At 39.9% G+C, this 19,292-nt stretch overlaps 1 protein-coding gene across 4 annotated transcripts; it reads left to right on the forward strand.

Moving 5' to 3' along the window:
* The first annotated feature begins 647 nt into the window (after positions 1-647).
* On the forward strand, positions 648-18,982 carry grap2a (GRB2 related adaptor protein 2a). Of its 4 annotated transcripts, XM_030735827.1 has the most exons (10): positions 651-914; positions 1,026-1,071; positions 1,206-1,235; positions 8,293-8,436; positions 8,516-8,607; positions 9,388-9,507; positions 13,857-14,046; positions 16,521-16,610; positions 16,870-16,986; positions 18,420-18,982. In XM_030735827.1, exons 4-10 carry the CDS (start codon positions 8,359-8,361, stop codon positions 18,597-18,599), a joined length of 867 nt encoding a protein of 288 aa, XP_030591687.1. In that variant the 5' UTR covers positions 651-914; positions 1,026-1,071; positions 1,206-1,235; positions 8,293-8,358; the 3' UTR covers positions 18,600-18,982. The 4 variants fall into 4 exon arrangements, with proteins under 4 accessions (XP_030591686.1, XP_030591687.1, XP_030591685.1 ...); XM_030735826.1 differs by lacking the exons at positions 1,026-1,071; positions 1,206-1,235 and having other exon boundaries at positions 648-684; positions 811-914; XM_030735825.1 differs by lacking the exons at positions 1,026-1,071; positions 1,206-1,235.
* The last annotated feature ends 310 nt before the right edge of the window (positions 18,983-19,292 follow it).

The following is a 19,292-nucleotide window of genomic DNA, read 5'->3' on the forward strand; positions in this document are numbered from 1 at the left end:
AAGCTCCTCACCAGCTCCCTGTTCTCTGACTCCTGCCCACACTTAATACACCCCCCCACTGCAGTGTTATCAGAGTGCTTCTGCAGGTGGCATGCTTCACTGTTGTACTGAGGTGTACTTTCTGAGGTGTACAAAGTAAACAGGAATGGAGATAGGATCATCCCCTGTGGTGCCCCAGTATTGCTAACCACCACATCAGACAGGGTTCCCCCAGCTGTACAAACTGCAATCCAGGAGACGGTAGAAATGGTTACACCCATCCCGAGCAGCTTCTCACTCAGCAGAGGTGGTTGGATGGTATTAAAGGCACTGGAAAAATAATAATAAAAAACAACATGCCACTAGTCCCATCCAGGTGAGAGTGAGCACGCTGCAGCAGGTAAGTAACTGCATCTTCCACCCCCCACACGAGGCTGGTAAGCAAACTCAAGAGGGTCGAGAGCATGTTTCACCTGCAAGCTAAGCCAGCACCTTCATTACATATGATGTCAAGGCAACTGATTGTATTATTATTATTATTGGCTCTAGTAAATAAAAATCACACCCTATCGTCCACACAAAGCGAGGAGGAACAGCGGAAATGGTGCAACCCGTGGGCTTTTATTTTGACAGGGTGGACGGAAGCTGGAAGGAAGGCGTCGCTCTCGGTGCAGCGGCAGCATCCGAGCCACGCAGCGACCGCAGGTAGCAGGCAGACACTGAGCGGGCTCATCTTCCGTCTTCGCTCGACTTCATTCACTCTGTCCCGCTAGAAAACATCATTCAGCACAAAAGCCGGACTTAAAAAAAACATTTTTTTTTTCACTTTAGAAAAAGTTCTAAATATGCTGCGGTCCTCCAACCGGGCAGAGAGAAGCGGGCAGCCTTAGAATAAACTTCACGCAAGTTTGTTTCGACTCCGGAGCGGAGGAAAGGTAAGACGAACCACGATAAATGACAGAAAACAACCCAAAACCAAAAGCTGCCTGTGAAAATGACTGCATTCAGTTAGAGTTCATTGCTCTTCCTCTTTCTCGTTTTCTCAGTTTTTCACTTCTCCATCTCTCATGCTCACCACTGAAAAACTTTTAGGTAAATGAAGACACATTTCCTGCAAATAAACATCATCGACGTGTTCCTTCAACCCTTTATATCGATAATGATTCATTAATTAAGGCTGAACTCCGGTCTGGGCTCTGATATCTTCTAATTATTCTCGAATGCAGGTAAACGCAGGTCGGATCTTCACATCTGAAGTAAGAAGTTCTAGTATTTTGTGCCTTGTTCTCAGATCATTCTGTGAATCGCGTCGTTTCTTCCCCATTTTGCATGCTTCGAGTACCCCCAGCTTTGGAGAAGTGGTTATAGAAGTTATTGTTGGTGAGAAAGAAAGAAGGAATGGGTCTCCTTCGGTCATAACTGACATAAATTCATCAAATGTGTGAAAACAGCTGCTTGTCTTACGGCAGAGGGGTCAGACCTCATGTTAGAGGTCTGTTTGATCTCCTCTGGGGCATCCACCTCTGCAAACAGCCTGTGGTGAAGGACCAGCGTTAGGAGTCTCCTTAAATTTGATGAACAGATCAAAAGTGGACTAAATGCAGTTTCCTGCAGCGTGGTATGTGAATCAAACAGAACGTGCTGGGTGTTGATGAAAAATGCCAAAAAAAAAAAAAAAAGCAGAATAAATACTTTTTAAAATTTTAGTTTATAATTTAGTCATGAAAGTGGCTCCAGGTTGCCAGTGTTCTGCTGTACTCTGGCTTTTCTTTGTCAGCACTTTGCTCCACATTTTGCTACATTTAAAACTAATAAAACTGCGTATTCTTAAAAGCCGTAGTTACAGTTTTGTCTGAGGAAAACTGAAACTTCTTAAAAATTGTTGAGTAATAAAGTGTTTTTTGTTTGTAACGCCTCATGAAAATGGACAGAAAAATAACAATTTTTATCACTATGTTTGTAGGTTATTGTGCTTCTCTTTGCCATATATGATCATTCCCTTGATTACCTTTAGGTTTTGGACTGTTTTTCCACTTTAGGGATGCACCAATCCAACTGTATCCAGTTCCCAATACAATAATGAGACCTCAGCTTTGGGTATCTGCTGATAACAGGTACCGATTTGATACCACTGGTCAATTAATGAGCTGTAATCCTCATTAGCAACAGGACTATATACATATAGATATATAGATAGATATATATCCTGTTAGTTTCTCCTGTCCCTGCTCTCAGTCTCACTGTGGGTGCACCTCCTTTGCACATGGAGTGGAGCAGACTGAGATAAGTGAAATGATATTAATCGACAACAAATTATTTTACTATAAGTGCAATAAAAGCTTCCCAGTGGGTGTAAATTATGACTCAGGTCTGTCGTCACTTGACCCAAGTTTGTGGTTAAGTTTCAAAAACCAATTGCAAACATACCAAGAAATCTGGCGGCATCACAGGCGTGAAATACCTTCTTTACCTGTTAGCTTCCGCTATGCTCTGTTAGCCCTTCTGGTACCTGCAGCGGCATATTAATAATCCAGCTTCTCCAGTCAGTACTTTAAATCAAAAACTTTAGATGAACAGACATTGAAATTAACCATTAAATGGAGCATATGGAAGGCAGTGTGCAGTTCGGAGTCCTTGGAAAACAGCTCCACTAAAGAGACGTATTTTCATCTAATTCCATCTTTCGTCTAATTTCACCTAATTATGTGAAACACTCTTTTATTTAACATAAAAGGGAAAAAAAAGAGGAAAAATTAGGTTTTTCTTGTTCCGACACGTGTCTCAGATTTATCATATTATGACACTGTTCTGGGGCTAGAACTATACAAGTTAGCTGATAATGCTTATATACGTTTTCTTACAGAATGTTTAATGAAAGATTTGAGTATTGTTGTATCTTTTTTTTCCCCTCTGAGTTTTCCCATTCTGCAGCCCTTTTTGCTTTAACTGCCTGGAGCACTTGTACGCTGTGGGCTCGTTTCTTGTCCACATATTGAACTCTTTAATTTCCGCTGCATTTATAAGGTGGCTTTACAAATTAGTATTTTACATTTTCACCCTTTTGAAGCACTAAGTGCATATAAAGCCCTGTCCTATAGGCCCACCATAGCTGCTCCTACAGTAGAACACAGCTTAATCATTAAAGCGTCAGTAGAATCCCAGCTTCTGATGTGCAGCTGAACAGTTTTTAAGATGTAAAACAAAATTTGATCTAAGTGACATTTTCTGTAAAGAAGCATCGGAGCCTTGTTACTTTCTCCCAAGCCATTCTAAACCCAGCGATACATTTGATTCATTTCCCGGCAAACTTACATCTTTACTTTTTACTTTTACTGAAGAGAAGGATGTCAGTAACGTCTGTACTGCCCAAGTTTCAGAGCACCGGTCTGAACTCTTGCATCTGCATGGGTCGCTGCACAGAGGCAGTTTATGATGCAGGTGCATCAGCATGAGAAAGAAACCCTCCCTGCTGTTAAGGACTTCATGCAACACTGCAAGCAACACTTCTGAAAGTTGCAGTTGGTTGCTATTGCTGCTGAACAAATGCCTGCAACTTTCTGTTTGCCTGGCAAATATGCTAAAAAGACACTAATTAGGTTGTGTAATAATTCAGGTTAGCAGTTGTTATTTTTGCTGGGAGTTATCCCCTCTCAGCCTCTGAAATGGGAACTTTTGGTGCTTTATTTGTAATCTGTGAGTTGGAACGTTAGCGGGACTAAATGTGACTGTTTGAGATGTTTTCTGGCATTTTATTCAAGAAAAATAACCCTGAGCCTATGAATGTGTATAACTAAATAAAGACAGGAGCTTTATTTCTTTCTTTTTTTACATAGACATATAACATTAAAACAGGGATTGCAGGAATATCTTATGAGTCGGTGGGGATTATGTTAAGTGATGGTAAAAATAATTATGAATTAACACAGTCTCGTTAGTTGTAGCCAGAGTTACAGAGTTGGATCCTCTTTTGTTTGTTCTCAGTGATAATAAAAGACGTCAGTTTTGGACAGAACAGATATTTGAAGACTCTTTTGGGCCGCTCAGTATTAGATTAATTGAGAAAATAACTGCCAGATTAATCAATCGTGCAAATCAGGCGTTGACCACATTGGATGTAGTAGAGATGACATCTTTGATGGTCTCCATGCAAATGACTACACAAATGTTTTAAGAGATATTTACAGCTGTACTAGCGAGCTATAACCACAAAAGCCCTGGGTGCAAGCTGGTCAGCATTTCAGCAGCGCAGCACATGATGGGGGGGGGGTTTCCTGAAGCTGCAGACTACTTAAAAACTCTGCCTTATTATGCATGATTGATATGTACTTTTTTAATGGACAGTTGGCTCTGTGTGGTTCATTTGCTAGACAGTGTAACATCAATAACTAAGCGATGCTGGAAGCAGAAGAAGTGAGAGTCGGACATTAGAGACTCAATAAGATAAATAAAAAAAAAAATCCCTCTCGTCATGCACAATGAGTTTGGTGAACTAAAATGAGCCTTAATTCCATTTATTTATTTTTGTTCTAAAAGTCTCTTCAAGCATTCGTGTCAGAAAACCAAACTGTTTGCCTGATATCAGCGTGACTAAAGCATTACACCACCGGTCCTCTTCCTAATACTGTATATATTTAACAGAAGCTGTTTTAATACAAAGACATTAACTGTTGTAGTAGGCTGTGTCAAGCTTGTATTCCAGCTGTATACCAGTCACTACAGAGCAGCAGAAGTATGTTTACATTTATTTGTCCACTTTTAATTTTTTTACTTTAGTTACTTCAAATATTTACCCAATACTTAAAGAAAAGTATTTCAACTTTACTTTTAGCTTAATGTCAACTGCTAATCCACAAGTTATTCTGTAACTTTCAGCCAATGATTGACTATTTATCTGTGATATTTCGCTGTCTCGACTGTTTACTCATTAGTTAAATAGGTGCAGTCTGTGACTTTTTACTAACTGTTCATTTTAAGTTAACCATTTTAACTGCTAATCCGTGAATTTTAGCCAACTGTTTCAACTGTTGATCAATGATTTTTAGCTAAGCATTTACTTGTTCGTTACTGTTGCTAACTCATTACTAAAAAGGAAGTATCCTAATGTTCCAAGCATTGGTCCATAATTTCTATCTGACTATTAATCTGTGACTTTTAGCTGTTTCAGCTGTTTATAGTCATTTATCTTTGTTAGTACACAAGCAGTAAGTCTTGCAGAGATGAACTATGATTTGAAAAAAGTTTTTTTTAGTCCAAAATGGTTTTTAGTACATTTCCTAAAACAAGAAATGAAGAACGGGGACCTTAAAATGCTGAAAAGCCGACCAGGCGCTGACTGAATGGACAGGCCCGACACGCTGACATGAGAAAATGTTTAGGGTACTTTTCCATCACTTGAACTCTTCCTCTTATCTCCTCCCAGCGAGGGTACGAGAGAGGAAGAAGTGCAAGAACAGACGAGCCGAGGCCGCCAAATGAGAAATCCACATGACGTCAGTTACATGTTACATAAAAGGAGTGAATGCCCACCAAAACTGTTTTCTTTTGGTATCACGTAAACCGATAAGTAAAATCATACACACGGCTGATCATTAGCTCCTTTATTACGCTTGTTTTAATCATCATTCACCATTTTTTAAAATCTAGTTTATGGATGGATTAGTGTTGATATTTGTTGTAATATTTATTTTATTTACTTATATTTTTGTTATCAAGACCATAACAATAATATAAGACTGTGTGAAGCTGTTGCTTTCTGTGATATCACTACACTTTGTAGCTCAATTACCATAATTTTTTTTGACTGTTACATTTTCAGTCACAGCATGGGGACAGTTTGCATAATCTGCTACATCTGTTGATGAACTGTGTCACATGACTCCTCAGGCACCCAAAGACAGGAACAGACCCCCCCACCCCTACCTCAGGGCCCACTTTGAGAAATAATGTCACAATTTTCCACGTATAACTCTACACTTGTGATGTGTTTACTTAATGTAATCATTGCAAAAGTGTTTCTTGGTGAAACTGTACATCACAGACTGATACAAGAATCTATTAATTAGCTAAATAAATATTTTAACTGTTAATCTGTGATTTTAATTTAACTGATTCAGTTGTTAATCACTGACATTAATCTGACTAATTATGCTGTCAATCCCTGATTTTATTAAAATATTTATCTATTAATATCTAATCTGAATAATTCATCTGTTAATCCATGATTTTTTTTTTATTGAGCTAATTCAGATGTTAATCCCTGACTTTAAAATGACTAATTCAGCAGTTTATTCAACAGATTTTTGCACTTTCTGTTCCTTATTTTCTGACTTTTCCCCTAACCTTTAGCTGACTAATTAAAATGTTAATTCCTGTTTTTTGTCGGACAAATTAAGTTGCCAGTCTGCGACTTTTATTGGATTAATTTATCTGTTGATCCTGGACCATAAGGTGATTAATCCAATACAGTTTGAACTGTTTATTCCTTGTTTTAGCTACACCTTTTTCCTTAAGTCCTTTTTTTCAGATTACTTGGCTCATCCATAACTTTTTTTGCATATTCGATTGGCGCCCGCCAAAGTACCTGAGGCCTGGGATAACTGGTCTAATTAACAATAATTAAAGGGTTTAAATTCTGAATTTGAGTGAAGTTTCAAGCATCTGTTCATTCTCAAAGATGCAAGCAGTGTATTATAAAGGTTACAGTCTGTGCGTGGTTTAAAGGTGACATTTGTTTACCTCATGGTTAAAACCAATATTAGGGTGTATACAGCTCTGCGCCCTGTGTCCTTGAGCTTAAAGATCACTGTAAGCTTGCAAAGTGCGCTTACAGCTGCATGTGTGAAGCAAAGGCAGAGCCAGTTTTTTTCACGAAAGCTCACCACATCCTTCACTTTGTAACCGCAAACAAGTGAAGGTTTTATTCACATTGGTGGGAAAACAACCAACTGTAGCACCAATGACAGATTAACTGCTGTCGTGGGATTCAAATCCTTAGCATTTGATCCATGTTTTAGAGCTCCTTAACTGGAGAATTACATTTTCTCCAAGGATGTGTTGACCTCTGTCTTCCCATCCCATGTATATATGTTTAAATAAACTGCAGCAAATGGAGAAGTGGCATTCATGTCTCTCCATAATCTAAAAGTGGATTACAAAGGATGTTTTCCAGTTCCTGCTTACTGTTTGCATGCCGTTTCCATGTCCTTCCTTTCCATGCACTACAAATGACTGCGCTCTGTATAATTATAGAGGCATTAATGGTTTTAGTTGGTAATAATCAGGGTTTGGTTTCCTTCTGGATTTTGTCACCTTTAGTGCAGATTTATTCATTCATTGCTTCAGAGTCTGCCCCATTGTTTAGCTTCAGTTTCAGGGCTGCAACTATCAAACACTGGCTTGGTCCAGGAAACGTCGGTGTTTGTTGCCCGAGGTGGTGAATTCGGATGCCTTGTTGTAAGTGACCAGTGGTTCAAAAAAATTAGAATTACTGAGTTCATTAACACAAAAGACTAAAAAGTGTCTGTACTGCAAAACTGAAACCGGATCCAACCACTTTAAGTGTCTCTTTGTTCATTTAGTGCTCCTTAAATCAATGAAATTATTATAAAAGATGCATTTAGGCCCCGCTGCTTTCATTAATGCTAATACCAAGAAAGAAAATTATGCTTCCATCAAATTTATTATGCAGCTTATTAAGTGGGTTAAAATGACAAAACCAATTTGGCACTTTTAACATTGTTTTATTCGTGGTTCGTGTTTATCTTAAAGGTATTAAATCCATGAAGAGTTCAAAGCTGCTGTCCTTTTATGTTTCTGGCAGTTTTTTTCTGCCCTTGGTTCTGTATGATGTCAGTGAGAGTGGATATCCCTAATATGGTGATCTCAGGCAGCCAATCAGAAGAAAGTTGGCTCAAATTAAGAGGAGGTAGAAGGGTTTGTTTCAGACAGAAGGTGAACTGAGGTGCTGCACAATGAAACCCAGTATAAAATAAATATCATTTCAACCTGTGAATCAATGCAGAGTTACTCTTTTGTAGTCCAAAAATAAGAACACGGTGATGGAAATAACATAAAAGGTCCCCTTTAAAATAAAAGAAGCTTTTCAAGATAAAAGACTAAAGCTTAGAAGCAGAATGGTGTTACGGTACATTTCGAAACATCTCGAAATCTTGTGCCTTCCGACAGATAAACCGCAGTATCAGTCGAAATAAAAAGTGCGCTCTTATCTCATGTTCAAGTTTCACTGCTATCATGAATTTTAACCAGTTGCTAGAGTATAAATCATAACTTTGCTGTTTGTCCTCATCCTTGCAGAAAAACCACAGCCACGTTTCCTTATTCACGTTCTTCTGAACCTCCCTGAAATCAGAGCCACTCTCAATGGAGGCCACAGGAAAGTATGAGTTTGCTGCGACGTCGGATGACGAGCTCACCTTCAGAAAGGGTGATGTACTAAAGGTCAGTATATGATTAGATCATGAAGTCATTGTTTTCTCATTACCTCTGCATGACACCTTTTCTTTCGGCTTTTGCACAGATTTTAACCCTTGAAGACGACTGGTGTAAGGCAGAGATGCAGGGACGGGAAGGATATGTACCACGTAACTACATCAATTTGCAGATTCCAGGGTGAGAGATGGATGAACGACAGCCTTGAAATAAAAACATGTAGTCTTTAGTGCTCAAGCCTTTTTAACAGAGTATTTTTGTGTAATGCCTAAACCTAACCAAATAGTATGTGGTTCCTAAATCTGACTGAGTAGTTTTAAGTGTTAATTATTAACAGTTAAAATAACCCAGCCACTGTGTAAAAATCAGTTTTGTGTGGGGGACATGAACCGTGGTACGAAGAGCAGATTTTCACCCTTTGAGTGGAAAATATTCACTGTGTGCCCACCAACACAAAACAACAGACATGAGGGGGGTCTGATGGAAAAAATGTGCTCATGAAAATGCGGTGAAATTCTGTGCCCAGAAACACAGATTAATACAGTATATTAAATAGAGCGTGTAGTAAGGTTAGGGTTAGGTTTACATCGACTCCTGTAACCAAAGGGAAATGTGATCGTACAACACAGTTTAAGGTCAGACAGCATGTAAGAGACTCGATATGAAAGGTCTTCTTTTTTATGAAATTATGCCTGATTGGCATGTGGCTAAAATACATAACCCCGCCCATCAGGTCACTGTCACTTTAATTCTACCTGTGAAAGCATTTAAAGGAAGTACGCAACAGTGCGGCAGACAAACCAAAAGATTTTGGTTAAAAGACTTTTTTTCTGGTGAGTAAAGAGGCCAGGATTGGTTTATTTTTGGTTTTTAACTTTTGTAACACTTCTTGGCAGTTCTGTGTATGAGTGTGAGTGGCTTACTTTAGATAATCAGTAGCACTGGGGCCTCTGTGTGCAGGTGGTTTAAGGAGGATGCCAGTCGCAGTGCTGCAGAAGAGCTCCTGAAGTCCAAATCTGTGGGGGAATTTTTGATCCGAGGGTGCCAAACCTCCCCTGGAGACTTCTCCATTTCTGTCAAGTGAGTGAAGCAATGGGAAGCCTCAAAGTTAGGCTCATGGTTATATTTAGGCTGAAGCCAAAGTGCTAACTTTAGTGTGCCAACATGCTGATGTTCAGCAGGTTTAATGATGCTTAGTCGGCTTCTGGTTGGGCAGTTGAAGGGGGAAATAAACTGCAGAATGGTACTGAGTGACTCAGTCTGTTTGTTCAGCTCTTTGATGACATGTTAGACATAATATTTAAACCACTTTCACTTATAGACCACACGGACTAGATCCAGATCTGGAACCATAAATCTTGTTGATTAATTAGTTTCCTTTTGACTAAAGATAAACATATCAGCAGCTTTTTTTTTCTTCTTTTTTTTTTTTTTTAGCAGAAGCAGAAAATGTAATCACATTATCTGATGTTTTAGCTTCCTTTTCTTCATAAATGCAAACTGAACATCTTTGGATTTGGAACCACAAAGTTCTACATGCTCAGCAGTAAAGGTAAAATGATAACTTGGCACTACTCCCTCTCATCCAAATACAGTCTAAAAAACCAACATTGTGGTGGCCAAAACTCTAAGTGTGTCCAGTGGGTGATGTTGCTATTGCTATTTTCTTCGTGCAATTTATGGTTTTAACTTACAGTGCTGGCTCTGTGTACTGTTTGGAGATCATGTGATGAGACAGCGGTACAAACCAGTTTCACACTCACTCAGAATGGGCTGACACTGGGTTTCAGTTAAACCAAAACTTCCTTTTTTTTTGTGTTTGGTAACTAATAAACAAAAAGATTTTACAATGGATGGCACCAGTCACAATGCCAAGACGTCTCACTTAATACAACATGATGTTAATTTTGTACATTGTGGTCCCCATTAGAGTAAAACAGATGATAAAACCTGTTAACTGATAGCTGGTGAGGCGAGCTGCCTGTTAGGTTGACGGGATCTCACATCTTGGGAAAAATGTCGGCACACTTTTGCATATGAAGGCTCTATCTTGACAAATCGGCCGGATACTTGAAGATTATGGCACTGGATTCTTGTCTAAAATCTCAAAGTGTAGAAACAGAAACAGCAGCATTTCAAGCCTTACAGACTTATTTACTTTCCTTTGTCCAAAATGCTGGGATACCTGGCTGCCACCACCAGCATCAGTCCACTATCTGGGATTTTGTCTTGCTGTGCTGGGTAACCAATCAGATGTTAGCATTTGCTGATGAGCTGCGGTGGCAGTTTAAATTATTTTATGGTGCACTGCAGCACAGGAACCATGAAATAATCAACTGAATAGTGAAATAATTAATTTTTTTAAAAATAAAATGAATTGATGAAATTTGATTGATGAATTTTAAATACATAATTAAATATTATTTTATTATGCATTTGACATTATTTTTTTTCTCATCTTAATGAATTAATGACACATTTAATTATTTATTTAATGTTGCTTTTTAATTTATTTTATTTTGGCACTTTTGGTGCTCCACAGTTGTTTATGTGAGGCCCTGCAGTTGTGCCAGCAGAAAGTAGTACTAAAATCTAACTTTAAAATATAAACTTTGTAACTTTGTGACCTGCTGCTAAGCAACAAAAACAATCAAGAAAATGATCAAACAGTAACAGATTTGTCATTTTAATTGCTGTATTTAGTTTATTGCCCTGAGCTACTTGAAGCAGACGATTAGCTTGTTTTTAAACTGTAAGTGCGAATGAAACCTATTACAGGACAGTTGCAGTTCCTTGATATCTGTGTTTTTTCACCCTTACAAGATCACACCCTCTGACCTCTTTCCTCTTCAGCTGCAGACTCTGCAAGATACTTAATTATATAACCAAAGGCAGCTGAGCAGAGTAAACAAGTGAGGCAGAGGTGGAGTCAGTTTCTCTTAACATGTCCGCCATCTGTCAGACCACCAGCGCAGCTTATTCCTTTCAGCTGCGCTGATTACTGGATCTCGTCTGAAAAGGTGTCGTATCGCATGTTATCTGTAGCACCTGTGCAAAATATCTCCAGTGAAAAGGAACCAAAAGGGTTTTAACACGCATTCATTTGAGTATGAGAAGTCCATGAATAGGTGCTAAGTTTTAGCATGTCTGTGGGTTTTTAGTGTTAGAAATGAGCATTATGCTAATTTAGATCATTGGCTCGGGTGTACAGTTGCTGCTAAAAGTTTACATTCACGATGGACGGGAATGTTGTGGTAATTTGGGACTTTTAATGATTTTACAGCACACATCTTTAATGACTTTAAAAAACAAGAACTGGGTGCAGTTTGAATTTATTTTGGTTTTTTGTCCATTTAATTAAATTAAAGTTTTATTTATACAGCACCAAATCACAACAACAGTCACCTCAAGGCACTTTATATTGCAAAGGTAAAGACCCTACAGTAATACAGAGAAAACTCCCAACAATCAGACGACCCCCTATGAGCAGCACTTGGCGACAGCAGGAAGGAAAAACTCCCTTTTAACAGGAAGAAACCTCCATCAGAACCAGGATCAGGGAGGGGCAGTCATCTGCTGCCACTGGTTGGGGGTGAGGGGAGGGAGACAGGACAAAAGACACACTGTGGAAGAAAGCCAGAGATAAATAATAACTAATAATTAAATGCAGAGTGGGGTATAAAAGAAGGCTCTAGCATACAACTTCACTAATATTTGGTTAAATGTCACTTAGCAAGTTGTATCTGGACCATATGGTTAATTCTGCCTGGATATTTGACCGCTCTTCTTGGCAGAATTGGTTGAGTTTGTTTAAACTGGTAGGTTTCCTGGCACGGACTCGACTCTTAATCATAGTCCACAAATGTTCAGTAGGGTTGAGTTCGGGGCCTTGGGAAGGCTATCCCAGAAGCTTAATGATAGCCTGCTTTATCAATTCCAAAACCAGTTCTGATGTGTGTTTGGGATCATTGCTATTGATTTGAGGTGAAGTTGAAGAATTTGGAAGTACTCCTCTGTCATTATTCCATCCATTTTGTGCAATGTACCAGTACCACTGGCAGTGAAACAGCCCCAGAGCATGATGGTACCACCACCATGCTTGACAGCTGGTACAGTGTTCTTAGTTTTGAAAGCCTCACCTTCACTCCTCTAAACATACGTCTTGTCATTGCAGTCAAATAGTTCAAATACATCTTTGTGCCATCTGACCATAAAACCTTCCTCTTGAAGACATTTGGCTCGTCCATGTGGGCAGCTGCAAGTTTCTGTCCAGCTTTAAGGTGGCCATTTCTCACCCTCTCAGTCCATCTGCTTCTAACTGAATTTTTTTATTTTTTTCCATTTGCTAGTAGCAACATGTCTCAAGCACTGCACATACAGAAGCATGTGGATGGTCTCTTTGCTCTGTGTTTAGTGGTTGAAATGCTGGTTTCAGCTTAAATCAACAATATCCACACTTCAAGTGTTTTGAGTAGCATTATTCACAGCTGTTTCGACAGATGTGGTTGGTATACCTGGTGTAGTTTTGTATGTCAACCAGCAGAGGACAATCCAGCTGAGGAGACGGCTGACGCAGTGGGATGGAGGAAACAGGAAGTCAGTTGTTACTTAGATGTTCCTGTAGGGTAATTTACAAAAGAAACACAAGAAGAGAAAGAGGTCTTTTTATTAAAAAAAAAAAAAAACTCAAGAAATTTCATCTCTTTATTTCAGGGCACTGTTTTAAAGAGCCTCTGACCAGGATTACAGGATCACAGTTTTCTCTTCTCTGGTTGTTTGTGGCCCTTTGTGTTTGCATGAATATTTGGACATTAATGTTTTAGTACACTACTAAAACATGGCCACAAAGGACTCAGGTTTATTCGGTTTTATTTCAGCCTACATCATTTTGAATATCTTCTAAGATCGATCCTCCAGCCTCTGTCTTATTGCCTTTGTCTCAATCTAGTTTTAAGACCTGAATTACTTTAGTTTGGTCTTCACAACAACAACAACAACAACAAAAAACTGGAGAGAAATGGATGAAATTTGTAAGATGGCTGGTGTGTGTGGAAAAGTACAACCGTGCTGTTTTAAACCTCTCCTGTTAATGAAGTCCATGTTTAACAAGTCTAAGTGGCTTTAGTTTAAAAACTGTAAAAATTGCCAGTTTAGTTTTGTTATCAGTGCAATAAAGGTTTCAAAGACCTGAAAGTGCACTTTTTATTTAAGTGAATCCAAGCGCCTCAGATAAACATGCTTTAATGAAGGCTTCTGAGGGGAAGTGGCTGCTTCACGCCCTGAACTCTTTCTACTACATGGTTGCGTGATTAAAAAATGACCTTGTGATATGGATGGAAGCTTTTTATAAAGCATGAATTTTCACACATCATTTTGCGAGTGTGAGCCATAGATAGTAAAGATGTAATGTCTTTGTCTCTTCTCCTCAGACATGAGAATGACGTCCAGCACTTCAGAGTAATGCGGGACAACAAAAGCCAGTACTTCCTGTGGCAGGAGAAGTTCACCTCCCTCAACAAGCTGGTGGAGTTCTACAAAGCCAACAGCATCTCTAAAAACAGGGTGATTTACCTCAACGACGGCACCCTGGACAGAGGGATCCCCTCGCCATCTCAGCCGGTATTTTATTCTGATTTTTAAATGAAACTGTTTGTAGTTGTTTATAATACTTTTAGTAACATGCTGTATATCTACAGAAATTAATAAACAAATAAAATTAAAAAAAAAACTGTTGTTAAATTGTAGATTTTAGGGCAAACTTACAGTAACTGTAAGGTTTTCAGCTGGTGTGCGTGAAGTGTCACGCCGAGGCGATGAGGCCAATGAAGTGACAGTTTCTGTGGTATTGCAGAATGTCAAACCACATTTCAGGAGCTTCTTTTACAGTAAATTTGCAAAAAGATGACGTGTTAAAATTCAGTGTAATAAGAAGTCAAACTGAGAACATTTTTACAGAGACAATTTAAAGCCAACGCTGCTAAATTCGACAAATAAGGCTTTGAGAAGCTGAAACCATGACTTAGAAAATCGACAGCCCGTTATACCGATAATCAAACACTGCCCAGCTCCACTGTCTTTGTCTCCTGTGGTTTTACTGAATCACACCTATGGGCAATTTAGAATCTAACCCCACCTATCCCCACTAACTGCATGTCTATGGACTGCGGGAGGAAACTGGAGTACCCACACAGGCACGGGGAGAGCATGCAAACTCCTCACAGAAAGGCCAACCCAGACCTTCTAGCTGCGAGGCAACAGTGCTAACCACCACAACACCGTGCTGCCCTGTTTCATTGCATTTTAAAAACATTTTTACATGGTGAAGTTTTTTGACTCCTTGATCAGATCTCTCGAGCTTTAGAAGAGCTCTCAAAGAGAGTCTTGGGCAAAGGCAGGCAGCACGCTTTTGTTTTCGATCCTGAAGAAGACACAAGGAAGACACACAAACTCTGCACACAATGGACCCTGTGTGGCTACACTGTATATAAAAGATGATGCCACTCATGGATTTTGGACTACTTTGCTGCCTCGGTTAGCAAACTCCATCCACAGATACCTGCTAATTAGTGCGGAGGAACAGGTCAATGAGATACTAGAATTTCACTCATCATAACTGAACCTGCCGTTTATTTCTGCAGGTTGGACATGTTACATGCACCAAATTCATATTCATGCTTTAGAGGTTGCTGCTGTTGTTCAGACCTCTTTGTAACCACTGAAGCCACCGTGTTAGGGATGGAGGGGTGAAACTGAGACTCACAGATAGAAATGTCCACAGTTTCATGATGCATCCCTCACCATTACATAACAGATAGAGATGCTGTAATAGTGAAGCAGCTTAGTGTATGAATGTAAACTAGCATACGAGGAGGATTAACTGAAACCACTGGAAAACAGAAGGCTTTACTTTATTACTGGACCTAAGCTGTGTGAAAGCTGTAAGGCTTAAAGCACCTTCAGGTAACAAGTGAACTGGAAATCCATGAAAATATTGGATTATATTTTTAGCTCTTGGTCCAATCAAGCGATCACACCTGTTTCTCTGTAGAAACAGACCCGTGAGCAGTGCTCCCTTGACTGATCATGTAAAAGAGTGTGAAGAGGAAATGAAAGCTAAGAAGGTGTGTTAATGAGAGCATATCAAAGTGTTGGAGGGAAACAGACATGGGGGAAGGAAATGCTGCAACTTTATTAGGGTTCTAGCAAGAAAAAAAGCAATTCAGCCTGGGACACGTGTGTTGGGGGTGGGGGCTAAGAAACAAGACAAGCTCCTGGGATTTTACATTTCATAGGAAGCCCGAAAAGCTGCCTTTTTCCTCTACTTCCCCCTCAGTTTCACCCTGGTTGCTATTTTGCCCCACAAAACCTAGTGTGAACAGGACTGTTGCAAGGTTGTGTGCACATTGTGAACGAAACTGGCCTGCCCGGTGCTAGATTGCAAATTGTGTTGAAATAATACTATAGTGCAGCATACATACACGGAGTGTGCAGGATGCACACCCGCTTGCTAATTGCATTGATAGAACAGTTTAATGGCAAACCGGTGAAATTCTCAGCTCGGCAATTAACCGCTGGCTCGAACTCTGTTTATAGAAGAAAACCAGCATCAGATCAGAGTCATGAGTCTGAAACTGTAAAATCCTGAGAAACTGAAAGCACCATGCAAACCTCTATGCATCTAATTTTGTTATTTCTTATTCTTATTTGAGTCTTTGAGTTCTTCTACCTGCATCAGTGTCTTTCTGCTGGTAGAGACTTTGTAATAAATATTAATAATGTGAGATTTGAATCTTCTTTTTTCATTTCATTTCCAGTATTTTGGCCACCAGCATCACATTAAAGGCTTAAAGATGCGTTTTTGTGCTTCAGTTTATTTTAGTAGCTTAAATCTAGACCCGTAGTGCATTAGATGTGGTTGTTTTTTGTCTTTTTTTTTCCCTCCAAGTTTAGCTTTAAAGTCTCACTGTAAAAATAAGATGAAAAAAGTTTGACTTATGAACATATAAATAGAAATGAAACTGTATCGCTAGTTCTTGATGTACCTGTTTGAGCAGTGCATTCTTATCTACTTCCTGTGGGCTTCCCTCCTGCAGGTGAAGAGGGGAAGTTTGCCTGAGCAACGTACAACACCGGGTTTCAATACGGCGCCACGCAGATCTTCAGACCAGACTCCCAGCCAGCTGGTATGAGCTACGGCTTTTCTTCCTCTCACCTCTAAAGTCTTGAAAAACAAATATTGTGCAAAATTTTTAGTTGCAAAGCTAAAAATAGATTCTTTGAAGTTCGCCGCTTCACACAAAACTTTAAACAAAGTGCAAGAAACAGAAAAACTAAATCAAATTTGCCTTTGAAAAGTGGAGCCCAAGCTATTTTAGGCATCGCTGTGCACATTTCACTAAGCTAAAGCAGGAACATAAAGTGTGTGTTGTTCTTTGTTTTAAGGCCAGGAGGCCTGAACTGGAGGCGCGAGCACACACCATCGGCCACACAGGAAGAAGCAGCCCTTCCACCTCTGCTCAGCCTCTGAGACGCACCTCTGAAACCATGCCACTGCCTCAGGTCAGCGCCGCCGCTCTTTGATGCTCAGTGACAGTGGTGAACACAGGAAACTGTAGACCAGCTAGCATCATGTTGGTACGCTGAGTTTAGCGTTTAGCTGGGTGATGTCAGCATTTATCCTTGGTTACAGATTCAGATTACACAACACGAAACTAACCAGGTCAAAGCTTTAAGAGGTTAAAAAGAAACAGTTACTGTTTCTTAGGAACTCATATCTGAATATTTTCAGAATGAATGGTGGTAAATATATACAGTCCTGTGAGAAACTAAGCAGTGAAGTAACTGATTTCTGTATCAGTCTTTCACATCGCTGCGGAGGAAATTCAGCCCACTCTTCCTCACAAAGTTGCTTCAGTTCATTGTGGTTTGCAGGAATTCATGTATTCACAGCTCTCTTAAGGTCCCAAAACAGCACCGAGTCAGGCTGAGGTCTGCAGTTTGGGCCGTTGCAGCACTTTGATTCTTTTCTTTTTCAGCTGTTCTGTTGTAGATTTGCTGCTGTGCGCGGGGTTATTGTCCTGTTGAGCCAGTTTGGGCCGAGTTTAGCTGTCAGATGGCCTCACATTTAACTCTGGGATACTTTGGTATTCACAGACGTTCATGGTCCACTCTGTGACTGCAAATCATCAGCTCTCCACTGCCGTGCTGACTGATAGCATGAGGTGTTTGCCCTGATACGCTGATAATGTGGTGCTGTGCAGTTTGGACAAACATCTCCTCTTTGGTCTCATTTGTCCAAAGGACATCCTTCCAGAATGAAGTCATACTCTTTTTCTAATTTTACTGTCATGAACTTTAACTTTTAACACGCTAACCTTGGCCCGTGGAGTTTGTGACGTTTCAATTAATCAAGTGTGTTTGATTAGCAGGTCCCATGGAAGCAGTGAGGGTGCACTTACACATTTAAGCTCTGATAAAAACAGCAATCAGAAAGTCAAATATATCACATACTGTGCAAGTAAAACATTTGACTGTGGCGCTCTGTAGGCCAACAGCTCTCTATAACCAACAGTATCAGCATATTTCATAGTTTCAGTGAACTGGACCAGTTTAATATCTGTGATGTAGAGGAGCAGAAACAGCAGCAGATGTTTGATAGATTTTTTGATAATTCACTGGAGAAAACTTCAAAAAGTGTATTTTGGGTAAACTTTAAAGAGTCATATCACCGTGTGGGATCGGTGGCTGCTAAAAACAAGCTACAGCATTTTAAAGCTCTCCTTTTCAGCTAATTTTAAAATGCAGAAATCACAAAAAGCAGCAGCTCCCGTTTCCTGTGAGGTGAAAATCACTGTTTTTGTGAAAAGAGTCTGCCGGCTTTCTTAATATTGGATGAGAAAATTGAGAGCATGAAATGTGTTTCTCCTGATATGCACACAGCTGCATCCAGTGTATCCGTCAGGCATTGATCAGTGTTCGGTTTCTACCTGCAGAGATCGTGCTTTCCGCAGGTGAGGGCTCTGTACAACTTCACTGCAGAGGAAGACGACGAGCTCGAGTTTTCCGCCGGTGACATCATCGAGGTGGTGGATAACTCTGATGGGTCGTGGTGGAAAGGGAGGCTGAGAGGATCAGAGGGGCTGTTTCCCGCAAACTACACGGAGCAGCTGTAAGGAAACGCCACGGGCGGTGATTTTAAAACGCCTGCGCTTGTTCGGACTCAATCTGCGGGCGCTTCAGCTCTCGATGAGTTTCTGAACGTAAACAAGCAGGCTACTGTCTGCTCTGCATGTCAGTCTCCCACCAGAGGACTGAGGCAGTGCCGCTTTATTTATGAAGGCACAGAGACAGGAACTTCCCACGGCTCCCACATGCTCATCGGGCACACAGGAAATGCTGCACATGGTGCCCAAAGATGATGTTTGTGTCATGTGTTTGTAAGCATATTGTCTGAACGCTCGCTGGCCAGGCTGCTGATGAATGGACTGTCTGCTCACTTTCTGACACATTTTATATAAAAAAAAAAGTTACGATCAACTTTTTAAATAAAATTTATTATCACCACCTTCATGTTTAAATGATGCTTGCTCATTATATGGGGTTTCTGGGGGATTTATAGAGAGAAAACTGGAAGAAGGGTTTAATTTCACCACATTTTAAACTCACCACAGTTAAAAGAATAAAATTAAGGTTAAGGATATTAAAGCTATAAGAAGTCCCTTTGATATAACCAAGTGTTTAATGGTCATTTAAAGGAAAATACCGGTGAAGGAAAGGCAGCATTAATGGTGTGGTTAAAAAAAACAGGAAGCACTGACTGAGGGAGTGTGTTTTTATTGTGAATCACATGTACAAAAGCTAACATA

Source organism: Archocentrus centrarchus, chromosome 8 (assembly GCF_007364275.1).
Source record: "Archocentrus centrarchus isolate MPI-CPG fArcCen1 chromosome 8, fArcCen1, whole genome shotgun sequence".
NCBI lineage: Eukaryota > Metazoa > Chordata > Actinopteri > Cichliformes > Cichlidae > Archocentrus > Archocentrus centrarchus.

Excerpts from the sequence above, each read along its gene's own strand:
- grap2a (XM_030735826.1), top strand. The coding sequence starts at position 8,359 with ATGGAGGCCACAGGAAAGTATGAGTTTGCTGCGACGTCGGATGACGAG. Across the intron at positions 8,437-8,515 it reads GAAAGGGTGATGTACTAAAG|ATTTTAACCCTTGAAGACGA; the intron begins GTCAGTATATGA and ends GCTTTTGCACAG. Across the intron at positions 14,047-16,520 it reads TCCCCTCGCCATCTCAGCCG|GTGAAGAGGGGAAGTTTGCC; the intron begins GTATTTTATTCT and ends TCCCTCCTGCAG.